Source organism: Osmerus eperlanus, chromosome 27 (genome assembly GCF_963692335.1).
Source record: "Osmerus eperlanus chromosome 27, fOsmEpe2.1, whole genome shotgun sequence".
In the NCBI taxonomy this organism is placed as follows: domain Eukaryota; kingdom Metazoa; phylum Chordata; class Actinopteri; order Osmeriformes; family Osmeridae; genus Osmerus; species Osmerus eperlanus.
In genome coordinates this window covers 3299517-3323744 of record NC_085044.1, presented here as the reverse complement: position 1 = coordinate 3323744, position 24228 = coordinate 3299517, and the positions used below count along the sequence as shown (strand labels likewise).

General features: G+C 47.0%; 3 protein-coding genes and 1 pseudogene across 3 annotated transcripts; 3 read left to right on the top strand and 1 right to left on the bottom strand.

The window, feature by feature from the left end:
- LOC134013520 (beta-1,3-glucosyltransferase-like) overlaps positions 1–1121 on the top strand; it is a 16273-nt pseudogene extending 15152 nt beyond the window's left edge.
- Positions 1122–1126: 5 nt separating this feature from the next.
- Positions 1127–11712, bottom strand: LOC134013519 (uncharacterized). The gene is made up of 5 exons (XM_062453021.1): positions 10822–11712; positions 7784–7924; positions 4836–5013; positions 1688–1718; positions 1127–1169 (listed from the first exon to the last, which is right to left on the bottom strand). Exons 1-5 carry the CDS (start codon positions 11566–11568, stop codon positions 1127–1129), a joined length of 1140 nt encoding a protein of 379 aa, XP_062309005.1. The 5' UTR covers positions 11569–11712.
- Positions 11713–15984: 4272 nt separating this feature from the next.
- On the top strand, positions 15985–19736 carry rfc3 (replication factor C (activator 1) 3). Its single transcript, XM_062453435.1, has 9 exons — positions 15985–16180; positions 16926–17063; positions 17193–17260; positions 17545–17642; positions 17948–18129; positions 18294–18430; positions 18728–18826; positions 19027–19096; positions 19518–19736. Exons 1-9 carry the CDS (start codon positions 16094–16096, stop codon positions 19707–19709), a joined length of 1071 nt encoding a protein of 356 aa, XP_062309419.1. The 5' UTR covers positions 15985–16093; the 3' UTR covers positions 19710–19736.
- Positions 19737–19801: 65 nt separating this feature from the next.
- Positions 19802–22477, top strand: LOC134013724 (GTPase IMAP family member 4-like). Its single transcript, XM_062453409.1, has 2 exons — positions 19802–20450; positions 21074–22477. The coding sequence occupies exon 2, from the start codon at positions 21089–21091 to the stop codon at positions 22334–22336; it is 1248 nt and encodes a 415-aa protein (XP_062309393.1). The 5' UTR covers positions 19802–20450; positions 21074–21088; the 3' UTR covers positions 22337–22477.
- Positions 22478–24228: the final 1751 nt, after the last annotated feature.

Below are 24228 nucleotides of genomic sequence, written 5' to 3'. Positions count from 1 at the left end.
GGCATTGGGGAGAAGGATAGATGGATAGATGGATAGATGGATAGATGGCATTGGAGAGAAGGATAGATGGATAGATGGATAGATGGATAGATGGCATTGGAGAGAAGGATAGATGGATAGATGGATAGATGGATAGATGGATAGATGGATAGATGGCATTGGAGAGAAGGATAGATGGATAGATGGATAGATGGCATTGGAGAGAAGGATAGATGGATAGATTGGATAGATGGATAGATGGCGTTGGAGAGAAGGACAGGGTAGGAGGGAGAAAGAGGAGAAGGAACAGACCGGGGCGAGAGGAATGCTTTGCAGACAGACTCACAGATTACTCGTCCGCGGGGATGAAATTGAATTTAGGATCAATGCAAGTGGACGTAAGCTCTTAAGCATCCATAAAAAAAATAATACTCCCGTATTGCATATTAATTCTCCAGGGGGAAATGTATTGAAAATAAATCCTCTCATCTTCGAAAGGGATTATATGTTTTCCTACTGAGGTTTGTTTGATTCGTATCGTTTTGTTTCCCCCCCGGGATGCACAGAACCTGCTAACAAACACACGCACACAGGCACAGTGCTGCACAGGAATTCAAACGCATACATGTAGAAATCAAACTCAAGGCAAGACCCAACACGACCTCACAGGTTTACTCAGGGAGTGCGCGTCCTTTCAACAGATCCAGTCACCCTCTGACTCAAAGAGAAAGACAATACTAATAGATCAGTACTACAGACCAGTGTGGACCTTGCTACACACACAAACACACACACACACACACACACACACACACAGTCTCCCAAGAGGTCGATGGCATGACCTCTGACCTCCCAGCGGCCTCTGGGGCCTCATTACCCAGAGTGCACCTCTTCCCGGTGAACTATCAGTGACAGTAACGAGACCTGGATATGGTGCCACCCCGTGGGGACCCCCTGACCCCCTAACACACACACACACACACATCAGTCCCTTTCAAAACACAAGGAATGGCAACGTGTCGCCAGCACAATTCCCTTTGGCGGTCCCCTGCCACAGTCGCCATGACGCCTGTGCCTGTCAATCAAAGCCGGGACACACTCCCAAGGCCAAGAAGTCTGGACCGACAAGAGGTTGGGCCTGAGCTCGTTAATCACACTCGGCCCCCTTCGCAGTCTCTCTGTGAAGCTCGCTACACAGGGGTCACAGATACACCACACACACTGCTGGGAGTGTTGACACACAACTTATGGTTACTGTGTCTAACTGTTAGCCTTGCTTCTTGGTAGTCCCTTTTCGTGATCAATGTATACTGTAGAAAGAGAGAAGTGTCTAGAGAATCACATGTTTTGCCCGGGAAAGTTCACGGCCGACGCTTCTAGACGCTTCTATAGGATTCTGTTAACGCCAACCACAACAAATCAGGAGTTTGTGTGTGTGCACGTGCCTGTGTGTAGAAATGTATATGTGTGTGTGTGTGTGTGTGTGTGTGTGTGTGTGTGTGTGTGTGAGAGAGACAGTGTATCATTGCTTCTGGGTGGCTGAAGTTTGACCCACTGACAGGAGCTTTAGGAGCACATTCCCAGAAGTACAGTTATATCCTTAAGCTGGGATGCCATGGAAACAGACACTGAAGGAGTAAGTAACTCTCTCTCACACACACACACACACACACACACACACACACTCCAGATAAAGGGGTATTCTTACCTGGAAGGCCAATGCTCATTCTCCCTATTGCCTGAAATGACAAAAAAAAAAAACATATATAACTCTCACTGCTCACACAGAAAAAGTAAAAAAAAAAAAAAAAACTTCTATAAACTTATAAACTCTCATTCCCTTGTCTAGGAGTGGTTACTAAGCTTGGGAATGTGACCTGTATTCTCAAGACCCCCCCCCCCCCCCCCTCCCCACCACCACCTCCCACACACACATCGAGCAACTGAAAAACATTTCACATTGTTTGTGCAGCAGGAGCTACTAAATCCCACAAACAGCTTTTGTTTATTTGCTTGAACGTGAACCTGAAAACTGTTGAAGATCTCCCATAACACATTTGAACCATTCCACTGTTTGTACGGATGAAATGACATTCTGTAGATGCACGAGATTGCGGTTCGTTGAGAACAATGGCAAGGCGGGGTATTTAGAAGAGTTTTACATGTGTTCAACATTTTAAGCTCATCGAGTCAGAGCATCGATTCACTGTAGCGGCAAACAGTCTTATATATATCAGTGTCACTTATCAGAGAAGCTTCCACTCATCAGACAAACTTGATGGAATATAGGCTATCATGTCATCAGTGTGTTGTGTGTGTGTGTGTGTGTGTGTGTGTGTGTGCATATTTGTGTGTGTCCGTCTGCATTTCTGTGTGTGCGCGTGCTGGTGAACCTCCAGGGAGTCTGTGGACTGGATCTGAGAGGAGAGGAGCAGAAGGAGAACAGGGGGAGGTGAGGGACGGAGAGAGGGAAGGATGACGACAGATGGATGGAGGACAGGAGGATGAACCGAGAGAAGAAAGGAAGAAAGAACGTTTGAGGAAGAAAGAGAGAGCGAGCTAAAGAGAGCTATAGAGAGAGAGAGAGCTAAAGATAACTATATAGAGAGAGAGAGAGCTAAAGAGAACTATAGAGAGAGAGAGAGCTAAAGACGGATATATAGAGAGAGAGGGCTAAAGAGGGATATATAGAGAGAGAGAGCTAAAGAGAGCTATAGAGAGAGAGAGAGCTAAAGAGAGCTATAGAGAGAGAGAGAGCTAAAGAGAGCTATAGAGAGAGAGAGAGCTAAAGACGGATATATATAGAGAGAGGGCTAAAGAGGGATATAGAGAGAGAGAGAGCCAAAGAGAGATATAGAGAGAGAGAGCTAAAGAGAGCTATAGAGAGAGAGAGAGAGAGAGAGAGAGAGAGAGAGAGAGAGAGAGAGAGAGAGAGCTATAGAGAGCTAAGAATCTTCATTTAGAGTTGAGCAGTGAATACCAGAACACACAGGGTGAAACTTCCAAGCCTTCTTTTTAGATTGACATAACTTGATTACAATGCAGTGTGCGTGTGCACGAGTGGCGCGCGCGCGTGTGTGTGTGTGTGTATGAGTGCGTGTGTGTGTGTTTTCCACGTCCAGTTTGGACAGCTGTGTTTTATCGGTCACGGTCAGAGAAAAATAAACGTTCTCCACAGCAATCTTCTGATCCCACGACCCCTCGTTCTCCCACAGCCTCACACACACACACGCACACACACACGCACACACACACCCTTGTCTAGACCTAACGTTGTTTTGTTATCCCAGGTATGATGCTGGCTCCAGCCTTATCCTGTCTACTGTGGCACCAAGACTCAGCCAACTATCAGAAAAGTCATCAAGATACATTAGTATCACAGTCTGTACTTACATGCTATATAAATAAAGTCTTATTATTATTATTATTATGATGCGGTATTGGTTCCATATGGCACAGGTATTTAACTAGTACAGAACAGTAATATCAGGTCAGCTGCTCTTACACACAGAGGAGTTCCTTTGGGTTCATCTGTACCTGACTAACACCTCATCAAACACTCCAGCGTTGTCACGGAGAAGCTGACTCGGGGGTCAGGGGTCACGGCAGGGGTCATCTCCTTGACCTTTGGAGCAAACCCCTGGTCCCCCTCTCTGAGGGTTATCAGTGGGGAGCTGGAGTTTCTCTGGGCTTACTGGCAACGTGCTCTGATATCATAACCACAAACACACACTGACACCCCCCCCCCACACCCCCACACACACACACGTGCATGCACACTCGGAGATATTCATACATACTCAGACACTCACATGCACAGGCATCTACACACCCGAGGACACACACATACCATACCATGCCACACACACACACACACAGAGGCTGAGCGAGGCCAGTCGTCCACACACACACACACACACACAGAGGCTGAGCGAGGCCAGTCGTCCACACACACACACACACACACACACACACACGCAGGCAGGCAGAGTTAGGCAGAGCGGGCTGGGTAATGAGGATGAACATTGGGGTGTCTGTGTGCCGCAGTGCAGAGAGGCAGGGTGACCTTGTGTTGTGTCGAGTAAGAGGTTCACCTTCATGTTATTTACAGTATAGCATCACTGGGCTGGAGACAGAGGGAGGGAGAGAGAGACAGAGAGAGGGAGGGAGAGAGAGAGAGGTAGGGAGAGACAGAGATGGAGGGAGAAAGAGGGCAAGGAGAACAAGAGGGTGAAGAGAGTGAGAAGTCTGCTTCTCCTCATTTTTGGCTGAGCAGGTAAACAGCGTAGGATCCATTTCGTTCTCTCTCTCTCTCTCTCTCTCTCTCTCTCTCTCTCTCTCTCTCTCTCTCTCTCTCTCTCTCTCTCTCTCTCTCTCTCTCTCTCTCTCTCTCTCTCTCTCTCTCTCTCTCTCTCTCTCTCTCTCTCTCTCTCTCTCTCTCTCTCTCTCTCTCTCTCTCTCTCTCTCTCTCTCTCTCTCTCTCTCTCTCTCTCTCTCTCTCTCTCTCTCCCTCACTATCGGTGTGGGCGGAGATTGAGACACACACATGTTGACTCCCCCACTCACCCACCCACTCACCGTCTGAATGCTGGCACGAGGCCCAGGGTTGGTGTCCCGGAACAGGGTGAAGAACACCCAGTGATTGGCGGCATGCTCTTGATCAACCTCACAACACCCGAGAGCAAGCACACACACACAGCGACACACACACACACCCCCCGACACACACTCACAAACACACATACACTGACACATGCAACGCGTTCTGTCTTCCCTCTGCTTTTGTTTACGTACGACAACGTACGTCATACAGATAAAGGGACAGTCCGCAGGTTTCTCTTTTTTTTTTATCTTACCCTGCTGCGTCTGTGGGGGAGATGAGAGGGGGAGGGTCAAGGAGGACCGGGTCAGAGGTCGGCTGCGGGTCAGGGGTCGCGGGCGGCGCCTGGTGGGCTCAGGTCTCTCCGGGGCTCTGGAGGTGCTGTGGTCCTGAGCCAGGGATCGCTCCGCGGGTCTCCCCTGGATAGGGGGTGTCTGAGGGGGGCAGAGACACGAGGGTTACAGGGGGGTACCTCCGTTTAGCTGGAGCGGGGCTCCGCATCAATAGGCTCCATCTTCTCACCCCCTCCCGTATGGTCCTCTCTGCTAATCTGGTCATCCCCTATCGCTGCCTCATCTCTCTGATCCCCGTCCCTCAGCTCCTGATCTCTCTATGCTCTCTCGACCCTAGCACCTCTCTCTCTATCTCGCTCGTCACTCTTAGTCGTCCATACTGTACCTTTCACTGACGTCTACTGGGACAGTGAACCGCTCTGGGGCCGACGTCAAACAGCCCTGTCCACTTGTGTCTCTCTATTCCCTCTCTTTTTCTTGTTCTCGTTCTCTCTCTCTCTCTCTCTCAGTCTCTCTTTATCCACTGCCACCTCTCCTCTCCTCCCTCGCTCTCGCCCTCTTCTCGGTGAAACCAGTGGAAAGTCCATCCCTGTCTGACCCTATGACTCACGCTCCGAATCCTCTTCCCACCCGCACAGTCACCATCCAGTCCTCGATGAAATGTGAGTGTGTGTTTGTGTGCGTGTACTTGAAGGACAAGTGGCACCAATCCAGTCAACAGCATGTTCTACCCCAGGCAGAACCACACACACACACACACTCACTTCACACACACATTCCACACACACTCAACACACACACACACACACATTCCACACACACTCAACACACACACACACACACACTCCACAGTCACACTTCCCTCCACACAATGGCTGTCTGTTTCCAGGGCTGCTTGATCAGAGTGTGTCGGAATGCCCTCCACCAAGGCGTGCTCCCTGCACCCCCCATGCCAGCTCAAATCCTCTCGTAGGCTTGAGGTCGATGGGCTCGGGGTGTTTTGGTGGTGACTTCACAGAGAGATGTGTTGTACGATACTGTGACCACCATACACAACATCACCGTGTTTACAGAACTCGGTATATCGTATTTTCAGTCTTTTGTTGCTGCTGTTGTCATTGCAATTTACGGTTGCTAGGGCTAAATAGAGTACAACTGTTCTGTACTGTACATTTCTTTGCTCTATTTTGCTCTGCTGTACTCTACTTTGTCGTACTCAGAGCTGGTAACCCAGCTCCTCTTGGGGAGGAACTGAGCAGCGTAACTCGCTGTAATGTCATTATTCCATAGTTGGGGTGAAGGGGAGAGGAGGGGGGAGAAGAGGAGGGCAACGTTTACAATGGAGAGATTAAAGGAGGATTGTGTTTTCCGAGTGAAGAAGTTAAGTGCGGCCGTATTTCTGCAGTTAATCTGTGACAGGACCTTCCTTTGTAGGCAGAGCGAGGATCACTGTAGGCCTCTGTGATCTTCACCAAGACAGGAAGAAAGAGTTTGTGTGGAATTTCTCCGAATGAGGCCCGTTGTTCGTTGAATAGTTATTTTGGTTCGATCTCTTCTCTAAAATACTCAGTCCCTCTCACTGTTTTAGAGCGCCGGGGCCTGTAGCATGCATCCTCCCCCCCACCCTTCTCCAAGTCCCGAGTCCACCCCCCCCCCCCCTCACATTGAACGACACATATTCATAATTCATAGCACAGTGCTCCGCAAACGTCCGACTGTCCGACTGTCCTTGTTCTCGACCTACGGTGCCAGCTGTGCCGAAGGCACGGCCGGCACTTCATCCTGCCAGGTTGTCAGTATTACATTCAGACCAGATTAGCTCGAGTGAAGGAGAACCCAAAACAGTTCTAAGAATTTCTCATTTGCATGGCAGTGTTATGTCAGACTGGCACTTAATGAAGACTTTTTGGGGGGGGGGATGGATTTATTGCCTTATTGCTTAAATGCTCTCAGGATTCCTGAAGCTTACTGCTGTTGGTTTGTGGCTTTGCCCGGGTTGCCAGGTTGGTTGTAGGTTTAAGGCTAAAGGGGGGTTGGGGAGTGAGTGGAGGTTGGGGGCTTTTATGGGCTTTATAAGGAGAGTATTTATCCAAATTTAGCACAGGAGAGGTCCACTACCGAGAACACATCTTCTGTGAGAGGCTTTAATGATGGAGGAACATTAGGATGATTCAAGCTTGTCAATCATCACAGCAGGACACTGCTGCAGCTGCATGCTAGACAACAAACACACACACACACTCACACACACTCACTCACACACCCACACACATACACACACACAAAAAGGCAGATTTATAAAAGGTTTTAACGATGGAAAAACAACAGGTTTGAGGCCGCCACAAACGATTATTCTTAATTAATGCAATCCCAGGTTAAATAAGAGGGATAGTCTGCACGCATGGCAACACATACTGGGCTCTGGCTGAGGCGTGGTGTGTGGGGTATGCTGAGGTAGTGTCGGGTGTGTGCGTGTGTGTGTGTGGTGTGTGTGTGTGTGGTGTGTGTGTGTGGTGTGTGTGTGTGTGGTGTGTGTGTGTGCGTGTGAGTGTGTGTGGTGTGTGTGTGTGTGGTGTGTGTGTGTGTGTGTGTGTGGTGTGTGTGTGTGTGTGTGGTGTGTGTGTGTGCGTGTGAGTGTGTAGTGTGTGTGTGTGTGGTGTGTGTGTGTGTGGTGTGTGTGTGTGTGTGTGTGTGTGTGGTGTGTGTGTGTGGTGTGTGTGTGTGTGTGTGGTGTGTGTGTGTGGTGTGTGTGTGTGTGTGGTGTGTGTGTGTGGTGTGTGTGTGTGTGGTGTGTGTGTGTGGTGTGTGTGCCTAGGAACCTCTTCTGTTATCCCACTGCCAGGCACTCCATGCTCCTCTACAGTAAGTACAGTCGGTGACATGGCTCAGAGCTGTTCTGGATATGACTCACTGTGGGAGGGGCCTGTTCATCATCGCCATCGGGTGTGTCAGAGTGGGAGGAGTTAGCGCTGAGGGCTTCCTGGATGTCCAAATTTAGCTGGTCCAACTTCCTGATTAGTTGCGTCATGGAATGACATCTAGGGGGCCCTGTCTGTGAGGGAACACACACACAAACACACACGTAGATAAGTTTGCCAAAGAACACAAACACACACAGGTGAAGGCGACCTGACATCAGACCCAAAGAATGAAGTGTACGTCTCACCTAGCCCAAGCCGAGAGCTCAGACACACACACACACACACACAGTCACCCTCCACACCCCAACCTCCGCCCTCCACACCCCACCCTGCCCACTGGCTCTGCCTGCCTGGAAAGTCCACGGGCGAGGCCGGGTTTGAGAATCCCCAAGGGACCCCAATATTTCTACTTTGGCCTCTGGGTGTTTTGGAGAACACCCCTTCCCCTTGGATTTAACTTCACGCACCCCTCCCATGCCCCGTAGGCCCCTTCCAGATTACCCCCACAGCTCTTAAACTGGGCCAGGGGTACGCACTGTACCCCTTCTGTGGGGCGGAGGTGACACCCTGTGAATGGGATTATTGTAATGGGAGCAAAGAGAGGGTTCTTTGATGTCATGTAAAAGAGGGGGGAGAGAAAGAGCGAGAGAGGGGGGATGGAAAGAGAGAGGGAGAGAAAGGCCATGTTGCATGTTCCGAATGGAATTCTAATTCTAGCTCTCCTTGGCTTCTCGCCGTTTCACAACGGACTTCGCCATCGACGCCGACGACTGTGCAATCTATGTATTCTAGCTCTGCGCCAGGCCTCTCTCTGTTCCTCCGTCGCTCTCACACGCTGAGAGGAACGCTTGTTCCCAAGCCATCCAGGAAATGAACCAATCGCTTTGTTGCCGGAGTCTTCCTGTCCAGAGTTCCGACAGATTGACAGGCAATCAGACAGACGGCACATAGACTCTCATTGAGAGGCTGCGAGTTAAGAAACTACACTCCCCAATAAACAGACCTCTCCCTTTTCCCTCCCTCTCTCTCTCTCTCTCTCTCTCTCTCTCTCTGCCTCGTTCTCTCCCCTCTGTCTCCCTCCCTTTCACACACAAGCTCCTACCCCCACCGCCCCATAGTAGTAACGAGTCGACTAGTTAAGAAACACTGGAATTAACGTCTTGGCGGCAAAGCCGTTTCCTGTGTGTTGACGTCCCCAGATCTGGAGATTCCAGGACGTCACGACACAGAGGGCCGCTGTGTGCTCCAGATGCTATTTATACCCTGTGAGGGACCGGGAGAGGGAGGATGGGGGAGAGGGAGGATGGGGGAGAGGGAGGAATGGGAGAGAGGGAGGAATGGGAGAGAGGGAGGAATGGAGAGAGGGAGGAATGGGAGAGAGGGAGGAATGGGGAGAGGGAGGAATGGGGAGAGGGAGAGGAGAGAGAAAGGGGGAGAGAGCAGGAAGGAGAGTGGGAGAAGGGGGGAGAGAAGGAGAGGGAAAAGGAGAAGGGATGGGGGGAGAGAGAGAGAGAGAGAGAGAGAGAGAGAGAGAGAGAGAGAGAGAGAGAGAGAGAGAGAAGGAGGGAGGGGAGAGAGAGAGAGAGAGAGAGAGAGAGAGAGAGAGAGAGAGAGAGAGAGAGAGAGAGAGAGAGAGAGAGAGAGAGAGAGAGAGAGAGCGAGAGAGAGAGAGAGAGAGAGAAAAGGGAGGGAGGGAGAAAGGGAGGAGGGGGGATTTCACTGGCTATGAATGACCACAAACATGAACACGCACACACACGCGATAAACACACATGCCCACAGCAATAGGCTCCAACACACACTCCCACATAGTGACACACATACACACACACACCTCGGCCCTTATACAGCAGCACAGAGCAGTGCTTTCATGGCTTATTAAATGTTAACGTGTTTCTCCTCAGACTCCTCAGTCACAGAGAGGAAGGCCAATCACGCACCACCCTGATTCAGCAGATATCCTTCCACTGGGCTACTGTCTTATCGTACAGAAACTGGACTATTACTTTGTCAAATCTAAGAAATCCAAATCATAATTGAGTCTTAATCAGCTATATTTAGTGAAACGATTAAACAGACATTTAGTAGCTGCTCTGATTGGATGGCAGGGAACATATGATGTACTGTATGTCCAATCTTTCTGGCGATTCCGAAACGCTACACAGCGCCCTCCTCTGGACCTCACGGGTACTCAATTAAGCGCTCGTTTAAGCCTGTCGATAAACAATAATAAAAGCAGCTCTGTCCGTCTAGCCTGCAACAAAGGGAGCGGGGGGAAACGTTTCATTTCCTGCCAAGATGGAACGGCTCGGCGGCGTGGCGTGCCAGAGGAACGCGGGGGGGGGGGGGGGGAACCCGCCGACACAATGCATTCTGGGTAGGGGCAAGAGGTGCCAGTGTTGACCAGAGACGAAAAGGAAAAGGAATTTGAGCCCGTGCGGCAGCCAGAGAGAGGGGGGCGTGAGAGCTCTGGCTCCTTGTTCGTTTGTTGGTTTGCATTCTCGTGGTTCCTCGAGGTGGCAACATGCTTTTTCTTGCCACTTTGCACATTTACATTTAGTCATTGAGCAGACGCTCTTATCCAGAGCGACTTGCAGTCGTACAGTACAGGGACATTCCCCCCGAGGCAAGTAGGGTGAAGTGCCTTGCCCAGGGACACAACGTCATTTTGCATGGCCAGGAATCGAACCGGCAACCTTCTGATTGGTAGTCCAATTTCCTAACCGCTCAGCCATCTGACCCCGCTTTGTAACACACATACACGTACACACAAACACACACTAACACATAATCACTGTATACTATTTCTCAACTCTTGTACTCAATCCATTTAAAACCGTCATCAGTGTAAGAGAGAAGTGTCAGACTAATGGGGATTAATGACGTGATATGATAGCCGGGAATGAGGTCAGACAGACTCTTAATGCAGGGTGATTGAGTGTTTTGATAGCCCGAGTGCAATGTGATCACACAACAGGGTAACGATGCCCTCTAGGGGACAGACAACTGTACTGAAATGTATCCTCACCTGTTTCTCCCTGAGCTTTGCTCCTTCCTCCTTTGACGCTGGGCCGAGCCTATCGGTGGAGCTCAGACCAATCCGAGCGGCGACGGGCGGGACTTCGGGTCTCTTCCTCAGCCACTTCCTGTTCCTACTCAGGTTCCTGCGGCGGCGGCTGACGAGGAACTCCTTGTACCGCAGCAGCTCAGGGAACGCCTCATCACCTTCATCATCTTCATCATCTTCAGCCCCGTCGTTCTCCTCCTCCTCTTCATCGTCCGCTGAGGAAGACTCCCTGCCCATGGGATCAGAGAACACGATGGCGCTGGGCTTGTGCTTCACCACCCGGAGCAGGTCCACAGGGGAAGGCCCCTCACTGTCCCCCTCTCTGGGGGCCCCCTCTGTTAGCTCCTGAGGGGGGGAGAGGGGCTCCAGAGCCAGGCTGGGGGAGAGGGCCTGGTCCCCCCTGGGCGAGGCTGGGCTCTGGCTGGATCCCGTCTGGGTGTCCCCTGGGTCTATGAGCTCCAGAGAGGCAGGTACTGATGTGTGGCATGGAGCTTCTGAGGTGTGCTCTTCTAGGTTTACCGGACCCTGGATCTGGTCCTGGATCTGGCCCTGGCCCTGGCCCTGGATCTGGCCCTGGATCTGGCCCTGGCCCTGTTCCTGGCCCTTCAGGTCCTCCAGAAGAACAGCCACAGAGTCACGAGGGCAGCCGTGTCTGTGAGGGTGCTGCCCCACTGACAGAGTGGCTACAGGTCCCTCACACATCGCCATACCTCCTCCTCATCAGTGGGCAACTTTACTGTGTGTCAGCCAAGCGAAGGACCAGAAAAACCGATACTGTAATGAGTTTCCTTTGGGATCAACAAAGTTAATTGAAATGATCTTTTAAAGACAGGCTAGGCTGAAACAGGTCTTGATTCTAAGACGAAGTTCACGTGGCAAGGCCTTTGTGAGGGCGGTTTCATATCTTACTCCAACACGGAGGGTGTTTACAGGGCATCCCTTAACCAGAATGATGAAATTGTTGTAAATTTTAATCAGACCTGTAGAGAGAGAGAGAGAAATAGTTGAGATTGATTGGCAAAAAAAAAAAAAAAAATTGTGAGGCCAGTATGCCACGTACGGGGAGAGAATACATAATTTGACCGTGAGATCTCAAGTCTGGATCTGCTTTAGACGCGGGCGTTCAATCAAAACCACATCACATCTTCTGTTGCGCACTATGACGCGCCGGTTGATTTACAATGTAGGCTATCCATGCCGACATTCCGTTCCGTCATTCATTTTAAACTTTTTAACTGTAGGATATTGTCAACAACAAAGATATTTTGGTCTCAGCTTCGCACTGGTGAGCTTGTCAGAAATGCTTGACGAATGCAGTTTGTTCAAGAGCTGTTTTTTCCTAGCGGATATTTCCCGCTACTCTCTTCCCTATGATGTTTCCTTCGTCCGTTTTTTCCTTGTCGTTTACACTGGAAAGTAGCCTCCCTTGGCAAAAAGATCACTTTTGATCAGACATCAAAAGGTTTTATTTGTTTACTTAAATAATTCCCTTAGTGAATTTATTGGTCCTAATTTCAAACAGAGAAAGAGAGAGAGAGAGAGAGAGAGAGAGAGAGAGAGAGAGAGAGAGAGAGAGAGAGAGAGAGAGAGAGAGAGAGAGAGAGAGACAGACAGACAGACAGACAAAAAAAAGGTAGTCAGAGGGAAAGAGAGAGAAATAGCAAGACAATTTCAAACCCAGAGAAAGGGACACAGTTAAAGATGAAGGCAGCAGATCCTCCATCTGTTTAGTATCAATGCTAAACGTAGAAAAAAAAGATCATCCTACCTGCGGAAGCCTGGCTGAGGTCTGACAGCTTGTGAGGCTCTTTGAGGCTCTGGCACAGCCAAGGGAGACGGAGAACCCTCGTTGGGCTTGTGGTCCCGATTCCAGCTGTCATCCCTGGTAAACAGTGTCCATTGTAGCTGTCACTCTCCCATCACCCCCTCCAGCTGGAACACATGCAGACAAGTGCTCGCAAGTTGTACGTGTGGCTCATGTGGAGCGGGACGAGGACTTGCTTCAGAGAAAGAGAGGAGGAAAGGAGGTAGGGAGAGAGAGAGAGAGAGAGAAGGAAGGGGCGAAGTTGTGGGCCTCCTCAGCACATTACCTCAGCGAGATGAAAGGGGGAGAGGAAAAAGCAAGGTAATTAAAGGGGACACCTGTGCATTTTGAAGTATGTGTGTGTGTGCGCGCATGTATGTGCATGTACTGTATAAGTGTGTGTGTGTGTGTGTGTATGTATGTGTGCGTACGCGTGTGTGTGCAAGTGAGCAAATTACTCAGAGGGAGGGTATGAATTTGGATATGTTTCCGTGTTTATGTGTGTGTTAGACATTTGGACACAGTGGCAACACACCCCTAATGTAACCCCAGTCTTAGTCTTCCTGGCTCATCAGTGCCCCTGCTTCCCCGTTCGGTTAGAGCTCTCCTTAAGGCTGAAAACCACATTCCACCAGAAAGTATGAGGTAATGTTTTAAGCTCTGCCCCTCACCTCCTCCCTCTCTCTCTCAAAGTCTTGCCACAAGTTATTTCCCCTCGGAGTCTGTGATACTCCTTCTGAAGCACAAAAAGGTTTCTGGGTCAGAGATATGAGACGAGTGAGCGACTCTCCACACTTAAAGCCGAGCTCCCTGTTCTCGCTGACCTCGACATTTCTTCTGGATTTGAAGCAAACTTTGAGATTTATGTTCTCAAAATGTGTTTGGACATTCTGGAGGACAGAAGCAGGCTTCTGGCACGTTAACCTTGAACATTAGTCAGCTTGTTGGGACCTGCGGTTCCCCTGAAAGCCCTCCTATAGATCCGTAAAGACGTCCAAGACTTCACTAAAATAATTGTTTCTCAAGCTACAGAATCAATCTCTTCCTATCAATCTTTTTTCCATCAAAGTTTGCATGCATGGATTGAGGGGTGTGGAGGTATTTGTTGTCGTTGGGCAAGATCTCGACATCGTCTGACACGCACGAGAACAGACCCACCGAACACGAGAGATTAGATTTGCATCTCACGGATTCTCAGGGATTACGTGTGGATAGTAGCTTGAAGATGATTGCAACACGTTAGGGAGTTGTCACGGTACAAGTAAGATACCACTAATGGAGCCAGTCTGTCTCTCTGTCACCTGTCTTTTTAGAGGAACCACCTGCTCGTGTCTGTGTGTGTGTGTGATACATTCAACAGAGACCTGCATTACAACATACACAAACTCAGCCTGCTGCAACAAGCTCCTCATCATATACCACATTCCTCTGCTGAACGGTACATGGTCAGAGTGCAGATGGAGCGAGCGATAGAGGAGAGAGAAACAGAGAGACAGAGAGACAGAGAAACAGAGAGAGAGAGAGAGAGAGAGAGAGAGAGACAGAGAGAGAGAGAGAGAGAGAGAGAGAGAGAGACAGAGAGAGTCATGGTGGAGGGCTTAGAGACAGTGGAAGAAGACAGAGTATATATTTTTCAGAATTCCCCCAGAAGTACAATCCCTCTTAATTGTTTTGGTATACATTTTCATTTCTGAACCATGTTGTGGTTATAAGCCACAAATCAAATAAAATCAACTCACGTAATGATTAGATTAGTGTCTGTTACAAGACATGTTAACAATGTGGTATTAAACTGTACTGTTTTACAAATGTGCACATGAAGAGTGCAGCAAAGTCTTACTGTATTTTGGCAACAAACACTGTCTGACCATGATAGCTGAAGACAAGGGAAAAACATAATGTGTCCCAAGTGCCTCTTTCATAAAGAACTAGTATAGGCATGCACTGACATTTTGTCAGCAATAAAATGTAACGTTCCAACAAATTTGATTTAATATGACTTATATTCATACTTTTACTCTACTCAATAATAATATTATTACTATCCCTACTGACTAAACACACACTAGCTGAATTTATTTAAAGTGTTTCCAAAACAATGACCAGAAAAAGGGATCTTGAAAAATGACAAAACCAGAGTGATTTCCAGGTTTACTGAGGTTTACTGTGTTTCGACAAAAGAGCCACGTTTACATACATTTAGTCATTTAGCAGACGCTCTTATCCAGAGCGACTTACAGTAAGTACAGGGACATTCTCCTCGAGGCAAGTAGGGTGAAGTGCCTTGCCCAAGGACACAACGTCATTTGGAACGGCCGGGAATTGAACAGGCAACCTTCTGATTACTAGCCCGCTTCCCTAACCGCTCAGCCACCTGACTCCCCTATACATGATGCATAGGGCCAGGGAGTCCCGAAATTAAAGAACAGAACGTTTTGTGAATAAGAAGAGATGATTGGTTTAAACACGGATGTTCTGAAAAGGGAACTATGCATATACTTTGAAGGTATATGGGCAAATATTTTAAATCAAAATAGTAAAATCGAGTGTTTTTTAAGAGTTTTGATAAAGGTATTAGATACAATTTGGTTAATATATAAGTCTATGGGCAGTCCCCATTGTGAAGAAGGCATCTTGAGTGCAACAGGACATGTGTCTGTAGGGTTAGTGCCTAGCACATACCTACAGGCTCAGACAGCTTAACCCTCGTGCTGCCTTCGGGTCACATGACCCAAAGGTTCATAACGAATCATCGTTGTGTTTACCCAATTTTACCCAATACAAAAACAAATTAAAATAATTTTCTTTTAACCTTTGCAATGTGGGGGGTCTGAGACAGCCCAACAGTTAAAAGAATATGCTTCACTTTGTCTTTGTATGCGGTAAATCTGTCGCAATACGACGGTGGGTCACAATGACTGATGGGTCAGAATGACCCGAAGATAACACAAGGGTTAAGTAACGCGTCAAGATGTACTTTACATGTTGTCACAGTAAACACAAACCCAACCACCATAGGTAATTTCTAAATATTTACATACAGTAAAATTATGTTCAGGCTAAAGCTTGATGCTGATTAACCTATTGAATTATTGTCTCTTTTTAAATAGTTGAATGAAAGTTGTCTTCATAATCGGAACAGGAATCATGAATATCCGTGCTCCTGTTTTGGCCCGTTTAGAAATTGTATGGTTGTATTACCAACTTTGTGAGAAAGAGAAACATACATGTGTGGGTTTCCACCTAGCGGTGGATAATTATATTTCTCGCATTTAAAAAACGTTGAGTTTTTGTCCATGATGGCTTTCTGTAACCAGAATTTCCTTTATGACAGGGCGGGTTGAAGTATTTCGCGGGAGTAGTGTCTAAAATAGACAACATTTTTGCGACCTTACGCTGAAAATACTTTACAATCAAAACTATATCACAATGAGTTTGTGGTTGGACAAATACAGACCCAGCTCTTTGGGGAAACTGGATTATCACAAAGAGCAAGCAATTCAGCTAAAAAACTTGGTAAACTGCTAAATAAGTCATCAAATGCTAACGCTAGCTAGCTAGGCAGCTGTAGTATTCTTACGAGTCTAGCTATTTTTCACTACTGGAAACATGGAGTGTCAGCAAGTTTCCGTTTTTTAGTTGACTAGCTACATAAGTTCATTGTAAACATCTTGATGTATTAAGGTCATTTAATACGTGTTTTCATTTAGCACAGTGGTTCTCAACCAGAGTCCTCAGGGACCCCCCTAACCTGCATGTTGTAGATGTTTCCCTCTTCCAACACACCTGTTTCAAATGAATGCTCGTTATGAAGCTCAACAGAAGCCTGCTAACGAGCATTAATTAGAATCAGGTGTGTTGGAGCAGGGAAACATCTAAAACATACAGGACAGTGGCCCCTAAGGACCAGGGTTGAGAACTACTGATTTAGCAATATCCAAAGCGACATTTACATTACATTTAGATTTAGTCATTTATCAGACGCTCTTATCCAGAGCGACATACAGTAAGTACAGGGACATTCTCCCCAAGGCAAGTATGGTGAAGTGCCTTGCCCAAGGACACAATGTCATTTTGCACTGCCGGAATCGAACCAACAACCTTCCGCTTAATAGCCCGACTCCCTAACCACTCAGCCATCTGACCCCCCAGACATACAGACAGTGACGATTTGAATCTGATAAGTCTACATCTGCAGTCAAATACTCCACCACTGGGCTACACCCACATTTTTCTGAGGTCGTGCTGTGTTGCGCCCCAGGTCCAGTGTGGGGACTTCCCTCACCTGCTGGTGTACGGCCCCTCCGGCGCGGGGAAGAAGACGCGCATCATGTGTCTGCTGAGAGAACTGTACGGAGCCGGGGTGGAGAAGCTACGCATTGAGCACCAGAACATCACGGTGAGACTGATGGTCCTCCCCTGACAACATACTTCCTCCTGTTCGAAACTTCCTCCTGTTCGAAACTTCCTCCTGTTCGAAACTTAGTGAGTCAATCATTCATGACTGATGTCATTTGATTCTGTGCAGGCTCCTTCCAAAAAGAAAATAGAAATCAACACTATCGCCAGCAACTACCACCTGGAGGTGAACCCCAGGTATGTAAGAGACAGAGACATGTTGTGCTAATAATCTCAACAGGGTTTTCGAGTTACTGTCTGCAGTTCTGTATGTGTCTATATCTTCCCAGTCCGGCCTAATCCATCCCTGTCTATTTGGGTTCTTCTACATGTCTGCTGGGAACTAGATCTGTTTCTCACATTCCTACCTGTCAGTGTCACCCAGACTGACCATGTGGTTAAGGTCACTGGTGTGCCTGGTGCCCATCTCCCTCTTGACCGTGCGGTCATGTGGTCCGCTCACCCCACCCCTCTTCCCTCAGTGATGCAGGGAACAGTGACCGCGTGGTCATCCAGGAGCTCATTAAGACCATGGCCCAGTCTCAGCAGATCCAGACCAGCACTCAGAGAGAGTTCAAAGGTGAGACGGACGCCACGACGACACCAGCATGCTACCGTCCTGATGCTGTCCATGTGGAGCTAGCCAGAGGCCAGGCCTACACTAGCTGGCTCCCTTTTTCTGTGGCGGTTGGTATAGACAGCCATTGGCTAGTTAAGTGCTAGAAAGACTGTCAAAATACTGAAGTGACTTGTATATGTTAGATGTTTTTGTGGACATAGTTTTATATTCTGTTTTGTTATTTTGTTCTGTTCTACTTATAATACTAGACCCTAACCCTGTAGGTGCTGTTATAATATTTTAACCCTAGATTATTTCTCTCTCAGTGGTGTTGCTGACGGAGGTGGACCGCCTCACCAAGGACGCCCAGCATGCACTGCGTCGCACGATGGAGAAGTACATGTCCACCTGCCGCCTCATTCTCTGCTGTAACTCCACCTCCAAGGTCATCGGGCCAATCAGGAGCCGTTGTCTGGCGATTCGAGTTCCCCTGCCCAGCACGGAGGAGGTGAGGAGGGAGTCCTCTTTCTCTGTTTCTCTGTTTCTCTCCCCCCCTCTCTTTCTCCTCCCATCTGTCACCCATAACTGGAATAGTTCCTTTCCACTCTCTCCTTGTTGCTCTTCCCCTTGTCACTCTCTCTTTTCCCCCTCCCTCTCTCACCCCTCTCCCAGGTGTGCAGCGTTCTGTCGGCGGTGTGCAGGAAGGAGGGTCTGACCCTGCCTCCAGAGCTGGCCCAGCAGATCAGTGAGAAGTCCGGACGGAACCTCCGCAAAGCCCTGCTGATGTGTGAGGCCTGCAGGGTGCAGCAGTGAGTCACACAACCACTCTGGAGGAACACTGTGCTTGTGTGTGTGTGTGATGAAGACTGTGTATCCAGACCAAATGACCCAACACACCTCCAGAGCTCTCAATGCCTCCCACTTCCCTCCTAACATGAGCGCTGATAAATGGCTGTGTATGATCGGACTTAGGAAGAATGTATAACTAATGTAATCGTAAGCCTTTCTAGCCATGTAATGAATGTAGAGGGTGTGGATATGATTGGACAGTCCTGGTCATTGGACGTACAGTAGAACTCTAAAGCCAGGTGGTTCCTGTTGTGCAGGTACCCGTTCTCAGTGGACCAGAGCATCCCTGAGACGGACTGGGAGGTTTACCTGAGAGAGACAGCCAACGCCATCGTCAGCCAGCAGAGTCCTCAGAGGTATGGAAGGGGGGGTCAGTGCTTTAGCCATAGAAATAGTTTAGAGGGTGTGGAATGCTCCAGGGATATGAGAGGGGGGGAGTCAGTACTTTATAAGGCCTACATGGGTAGGCCACAAGATAAGTAGTTACCATAAGTCTTATGTTGTTTTCATATTGACACTCTCTCTTCCTATTTCTTTCACTCCCCTCTCTCTCTAGGTTGTTGGAGGTGCGGGCGAGGCTCTATGAACTCCTGACTCACTGCATCCCTCCAGACATCATAATGAAGGTATAAACAACTCAACAATGGTGTGTGTGTCCCTTCATGTGTGGTGTGTAACAGAGTGCGGCTCAAGGTATGAGGTCCTTGAAATCTGAATATCAACGACTCATCTTTTTATCTTTGTTAGGTTTTTTGTATTTAAGAAAGGAACAGACACACAGTGCAGTCTGTCAAGAGTCCAATATTCAAGTAGCACACTACTTTTGTAGGCAGAGGTTGTGTAACTAGAGCTAACCTCAAACCAACAGTTTTATTTAAATGACAAGATGACTTTGAGGGTGCGGTTAGGCAGTTTTCTGTGTTTCTCTTATCCTTGTCATGCCACCGGTACATATGATCACGAGATTCTAGACAAGTGAAACGTAAAAAAACAGAATGAGAAACAAGCAGTATTTTTCCATGACCTCCTCACTGTGTTTCCTGCCAGGGCCTGGTGAGGGAGCTGCTGAGTAACTGTGACGGCCAGCTGAAGACTGAGGTGGCCCACATGGCGGCCTACTATGAACACAGACTGCAGCTGGGCAGCAAGGCCATCTACCACCTGGAGGCCTTCACCGCCAAGTTCATGTCCCTCTACAAGAAGTTCATGGAGGACGGCCTGGACGCCATGATGTTCTGACCACAGACCCATTCATGTACTTAGTCATAATCACACTTACCTCACCATTTGTTTATGATCAGTTCTAGTGACCATAACCCAGTGATTTCTATCAATAAAATGTTTGACTGCGTGCCAAATAACATTTTCTGTTAGGGCAAGGAACTGTACATATGAGACATAACTGGATGACTTTTGACACTGAGGCTTATGACACTGCATATGTTCACACACTCACCAAACACATGTAGCCATTTTCTTTCACATGACCTTTTGGCTTTGGTCTTATTTTGTAGGATTCATAAAGCCAATAGCTTGTACTTGGCCTATTGAACCACCAGACATAACGTTAGTGTAAGTTAATGGCCCATGGGCAAATGGGGATCAGGAAATGCAAGACCAGGTGCTCACGTTAGACAACTGTTGGTTTAACGAATAGTTTTGTACATTTCTTAATTTTTTAGGACGTCTGGTTTTAATAATCTTAAGATACTTTACAGACTAGACTGTATTTTATAGGACTTGCCATTCGAGAATGTTCTTAAGTTCCTTCAGAGCAGCCTACATCAGTCTCAAAACGCAGTCGCGATCGGAAAGCGAAACCAAAAAACGACTTCTGGAAGGTTGCCGCTAGCCTGCAGGAGTTCTGTAAAACGACATTTTGTGTAAAGCATAGAGTACCGTATCCTGTTTTAACGCCAGACATACGACTACAGAAGTTGGTAATTATAGCAGTAATAATCACGACGTTGCGATAGTTAGGTAAGTTATCTGTCCAATAAAAGATGGACGATTTATAATTTGACAGTAATGAGTAAATGTGTGCATTTGTGTTGTCAACAGTCATGTAGTGTTGTTAGCTGTCAAATGTGGTTTAAAATAAATAAATACGATACACCACGTTGATAACGTGTATTCGGTTTGGTTCGATTTTTATCGAAATTCGGTCAACGACGTTAACTATAGCCTACTTCTAGTGAGACCAGAAGTTCAAATTGTAAGTAGGCTAATCAGTATAAACCCAAACATTGATATGAAGAACATCAAAGCGCTATATCCTAACTCAATGCATTTTGTGACCCATAATTATTTTAACACAATTAACCCTGGATGGTTCACATTGGTCATAATGCATAGTATTATAATGTGATCATTGTTTTCAATAGGATGATGATGCATAGGCAATGATTTGCAATAAAAAACTGAACGGATAAAGCTAATCAAAAACAAGAATATTGGCGATTGAGACAGCATGTGTGAAACTGCATGTCACTATATGTCAGGCTATACACTAAGTCACTGTATGTCATTATAGTTTCCGTATTTTCAGCTTTTCTGTCAGCTATTTGTTGTTTACATCAGTGGTTTTTGTTTTTGGCTAACAGACCTGCACAAGAACAATGAACAGCATTGGACCAGCTGAATTGAGGATTGTACTGCTTGGTAAAACTGGCGTGGGGAAGAGTGCCACAGGAAACACCATTCTGGGACGAGATGTGTTTCATTCTGCTTCTGGTTTGTCTTCAGTTACCAACCAATGTCAACAGGAAACTGCTGTTATTGGAGAGCAGACCATTTCTGTTGTTGACACTCCAGACTTCTTCTATTCAACACACACAGAGGACTTGGACTCAGAGATCAGGAGAAGTATTACTCTGTGTGGCCCGGGGCCTCATGCCTTTGTTTATGTTCTGAAGCTGGAAACATTCACAGAGCAAGAGGCAGATGTAGTGTCTGTGATTCAGAAACGATTTGGGGAGGCTGCAGATAAGTACACCACTATTGTGTTCACTCATGCAGATAAACTGAATGGTGCAAACCTGGAGAAATTTGCAGAGGACAATCCACTCTTATTAGACCCAAATGGTGATCGATATCCCATATTTAATAATAAAGACCGAGCAAACAGGCAGCAGGTAACTGAGCTGCTGGAGAAGATCAGCAGAATGGTGACAGAGAATGAAGGGCGCCACTACACAATGGAGATGCTTGATGAGGCAGAAAGAAAGGCAGAGGAAGAGATAGAGATGCTGCGAAAGGAGATACACAGGAAGGAAGAGAGGAAGAGGGAGGAGGAGCAGAGGGAGTTAGAGAGGATAGAGAGAGAGACAAAGGTGCGTGTATTCAAAGAGTTGGAAGAGAAACGTCAAAGACAGATGGCTGAAGAAAAATCGATGAGAGAAAATAAGAAACAAATGAAACAGGACAAGACAATTCAAGAGAAATCCAAACTACCATGCTGGAGAAGGAAGTTAACCAGTTTACAGTTGAACCCAAAACATATATACATTTTAGGTGTGCTTGTTGCATTTACAATGGGAGGTGTTTCTGGTGGAAAACAAGGAACTTTCTACTTTACCGTGTTTGTGAAAGGCAGCGTAATAGCACTTTTAGCTGAAGGAGTTGGGGGTGTATCATACATAATATGGGATATAACATTAACAAGACAATATCGGCTTCCTCTTAGGAATGAAATGCAGAAGTTAAGTATAACAGTGTTGGGTATCACCATAGCCTCAGGGTTTGGTGGAGGGTTAGGGTTTTGTTTAGGAAACACACTTGCCATAGAAGGAGCTGCAATAGGTGGATTAGCTGGACTGTTTGGGGCAGTTGGAGCCATCGCATTGAAAAAAAAAGGAAAAATCTAACAAGTAATCTGTCTCTATTTATGTAACATAATATACATTTTTAACTGGGATCATCCAGAAAACTTTTTTTGGTGACTAAGCTCTAAAAAACAACTTAAATTCTAAAAAAGATAAGCCACTAATCATACAAAATACAGAATCACCGGGGGGGGGGGGGGGGGGGGGTAAGTGATAATAATTTTTATTATCACTATTTTCTGCCTCTGCTGCTGTAATACCCAAATTCCCCAAACTGGGGATGAATAGTTATATTATCCAAATAAGATGTAAAATAACTGTGGTCGACACAAGCCCTAGGCTCCTGCTTGAACTGAGATCAAGAAAAGCATCCTAATGTTTAATTTGTATTATCTAAATGAAAACATGTTATTGTTTTTTACCAGTATTTTTCCAATTAACCAATCTGTCATCACAATTATGTTTTATATGATACTAAGGCAATTAAATAACCGGTGTGACATCACATCAGGATTTCTGGAATTAATTAATTTGTAAATAAAAACTTAGATGTACATTTGTGTTAGGGGAGAGGAAGTTGTACCAGGGTGTCAGGGTGAGGGAGTTGTGAGGAATAGGTAGGCTATTACAATACCTAGGCCTACAGGACTGAATGCAACATTGAGGATTACAGGACAGCATGGTACAGGATTGTGTGAGGGGTACATGTATTGTGAGATGTATGATGTTGACTGGGAAAGGTTGTCTGAGACGGTAAGAAAGGTTGGTCGGTATAAGAAGTTGGTGATGTTTGTGGGAGGGGCCAAGTGTGAGACAGGTTGTGGAGGGTATTAGTTGGGTAAGGGGACACTGGGTTTTAGGGCTGTCAACGAATATTCTAAATTCGAATATATATTCGAATAGTTGTTACAAACTGAATTTTGAATGTGAAAATAAAAATAAATAAAAAAACAGCAGCAGTGGCAGCATCGGCGCGACTGTCTGCTTTGCGGGTGGACGCGCTATTTAAGGGAGTATTGGAACGTCCTTTTTGAGCAATTTTGACAGCCCGAGCTCACACGCTCGCGACTGGTTGTCGCAAAGTATGACGTGTACAGCTAGTTGCAAGCATGCAGGAGTTTCGGAGCTAGGAACAAGCTTCTGTGGAAGACCGGACGAGCGGTCTGGAAAGACACACACATATTGTTATGATCCTAATAAAACACAGGACAAAGAGTTTTGACAAAAATACTGTTAGTATAGTGTGCTGCTGAGTCGTGTTACAGCACGTGCACGCCGGCAACAACTCACAGCATTGCAGAGAGGTGGGGGAGGGGCAAAGTGAGAGGAGCGGTGTTTGCACAACCACTATGATGTAAAGGGAGTTGTGTACTGAATGTAGAGAAGAGAAATTTAAACTTATAACATTTTAACATTATTATGAGTTCCCCTAGCCTGCCTTTGGTCCCCCATCGGCTAAATTTTGAAGTTAAGAATTGTAAACCAAGCCCTTCTCCGCCTTTGAAAAAAATGAAAGCTCAAATGGTCCGATCTGGAATTTTCTGGATCTGGAAAGGTTACCTCCCCTTTCTCTGCTTTGCCCGCCCAGAGAATTTGGCCCGCCAATGAGAAAATGAGCTAGGACTGTGCGAGTGATATTGTTTTTTCCTCCAGAGACATATGGCTTGCAAACCACTGAAGCATGGCAGTTAGCCCCGCCTCTCTCCTCCTCATAGCATTTAAAGCTACAGACACAGAAATGGCCCATCCTAAGGACAGCTCATTGTGGGACTGCTCGTAGTGGCTGTAATTCTCCACCAAGGCTGAATTTCGGGAAAGAGACTTCAGATACAGTATTAGGGGACCACTAAGGCCTATATAAAAGCATCCAAAAACAGCATGTCATGGGATCTTTAAGTATCGATCTCATCACGTGAGTATCGATCAATACTGAT

Bases quoted from the DNA above. Each gene is read 5' to 3' on its own strand.
- LOC134013519 (XM_062453021.1), bottom strand. From the start codon at position 11,568: ATGGCGATGTGTGAGGGACCTGTAGCCACTCTGTCAGTGGGGCAGCAC. The intron at 7,925-10,821 runs GTGAGGATACAT...GTTCCCTCACAG, and splicing joins CAAAGCTCAGGGAGAAACAG to ACAGGGCCCCCTAGATGTCA. The intron at 1,719-4,835 runs GTAAGATAAAAA...TTGTCATTTCAG, and splicing joins TCCCCCACAGACGCAGCAGG to GCAATAGGGAGAATGAGCAT.
- rfc3 (XM_062453435.1), top strand. From the start codon at position 16,094: ATGAGTTTGTGGTTGGACAAATACAGACCCAGCTCTTTGGGGAAACTG. The intron at 17,643-17,947 runs GTGAGACGGACG...TTTCTCTCTCAG, and splicing joins CACTCAGAGAGAGTTCAAAG to TGGTGTTGCTGACGGAGGTG. The intron at 18,431-18,727 runs GTGAGTCACACA...CCTGTTGTGCAG, and splicing joins GAGGCCTGCAGGGTGCAGCA to GTACCCGTTCTCAGTGGACC.
- LOC134013724 (XM_062453409.1), top strand. From the start codon at position 21,089: ATGAACAGCATTGGACCAGCTGAATTGAGGATTGTACTGCTTGGTAAA.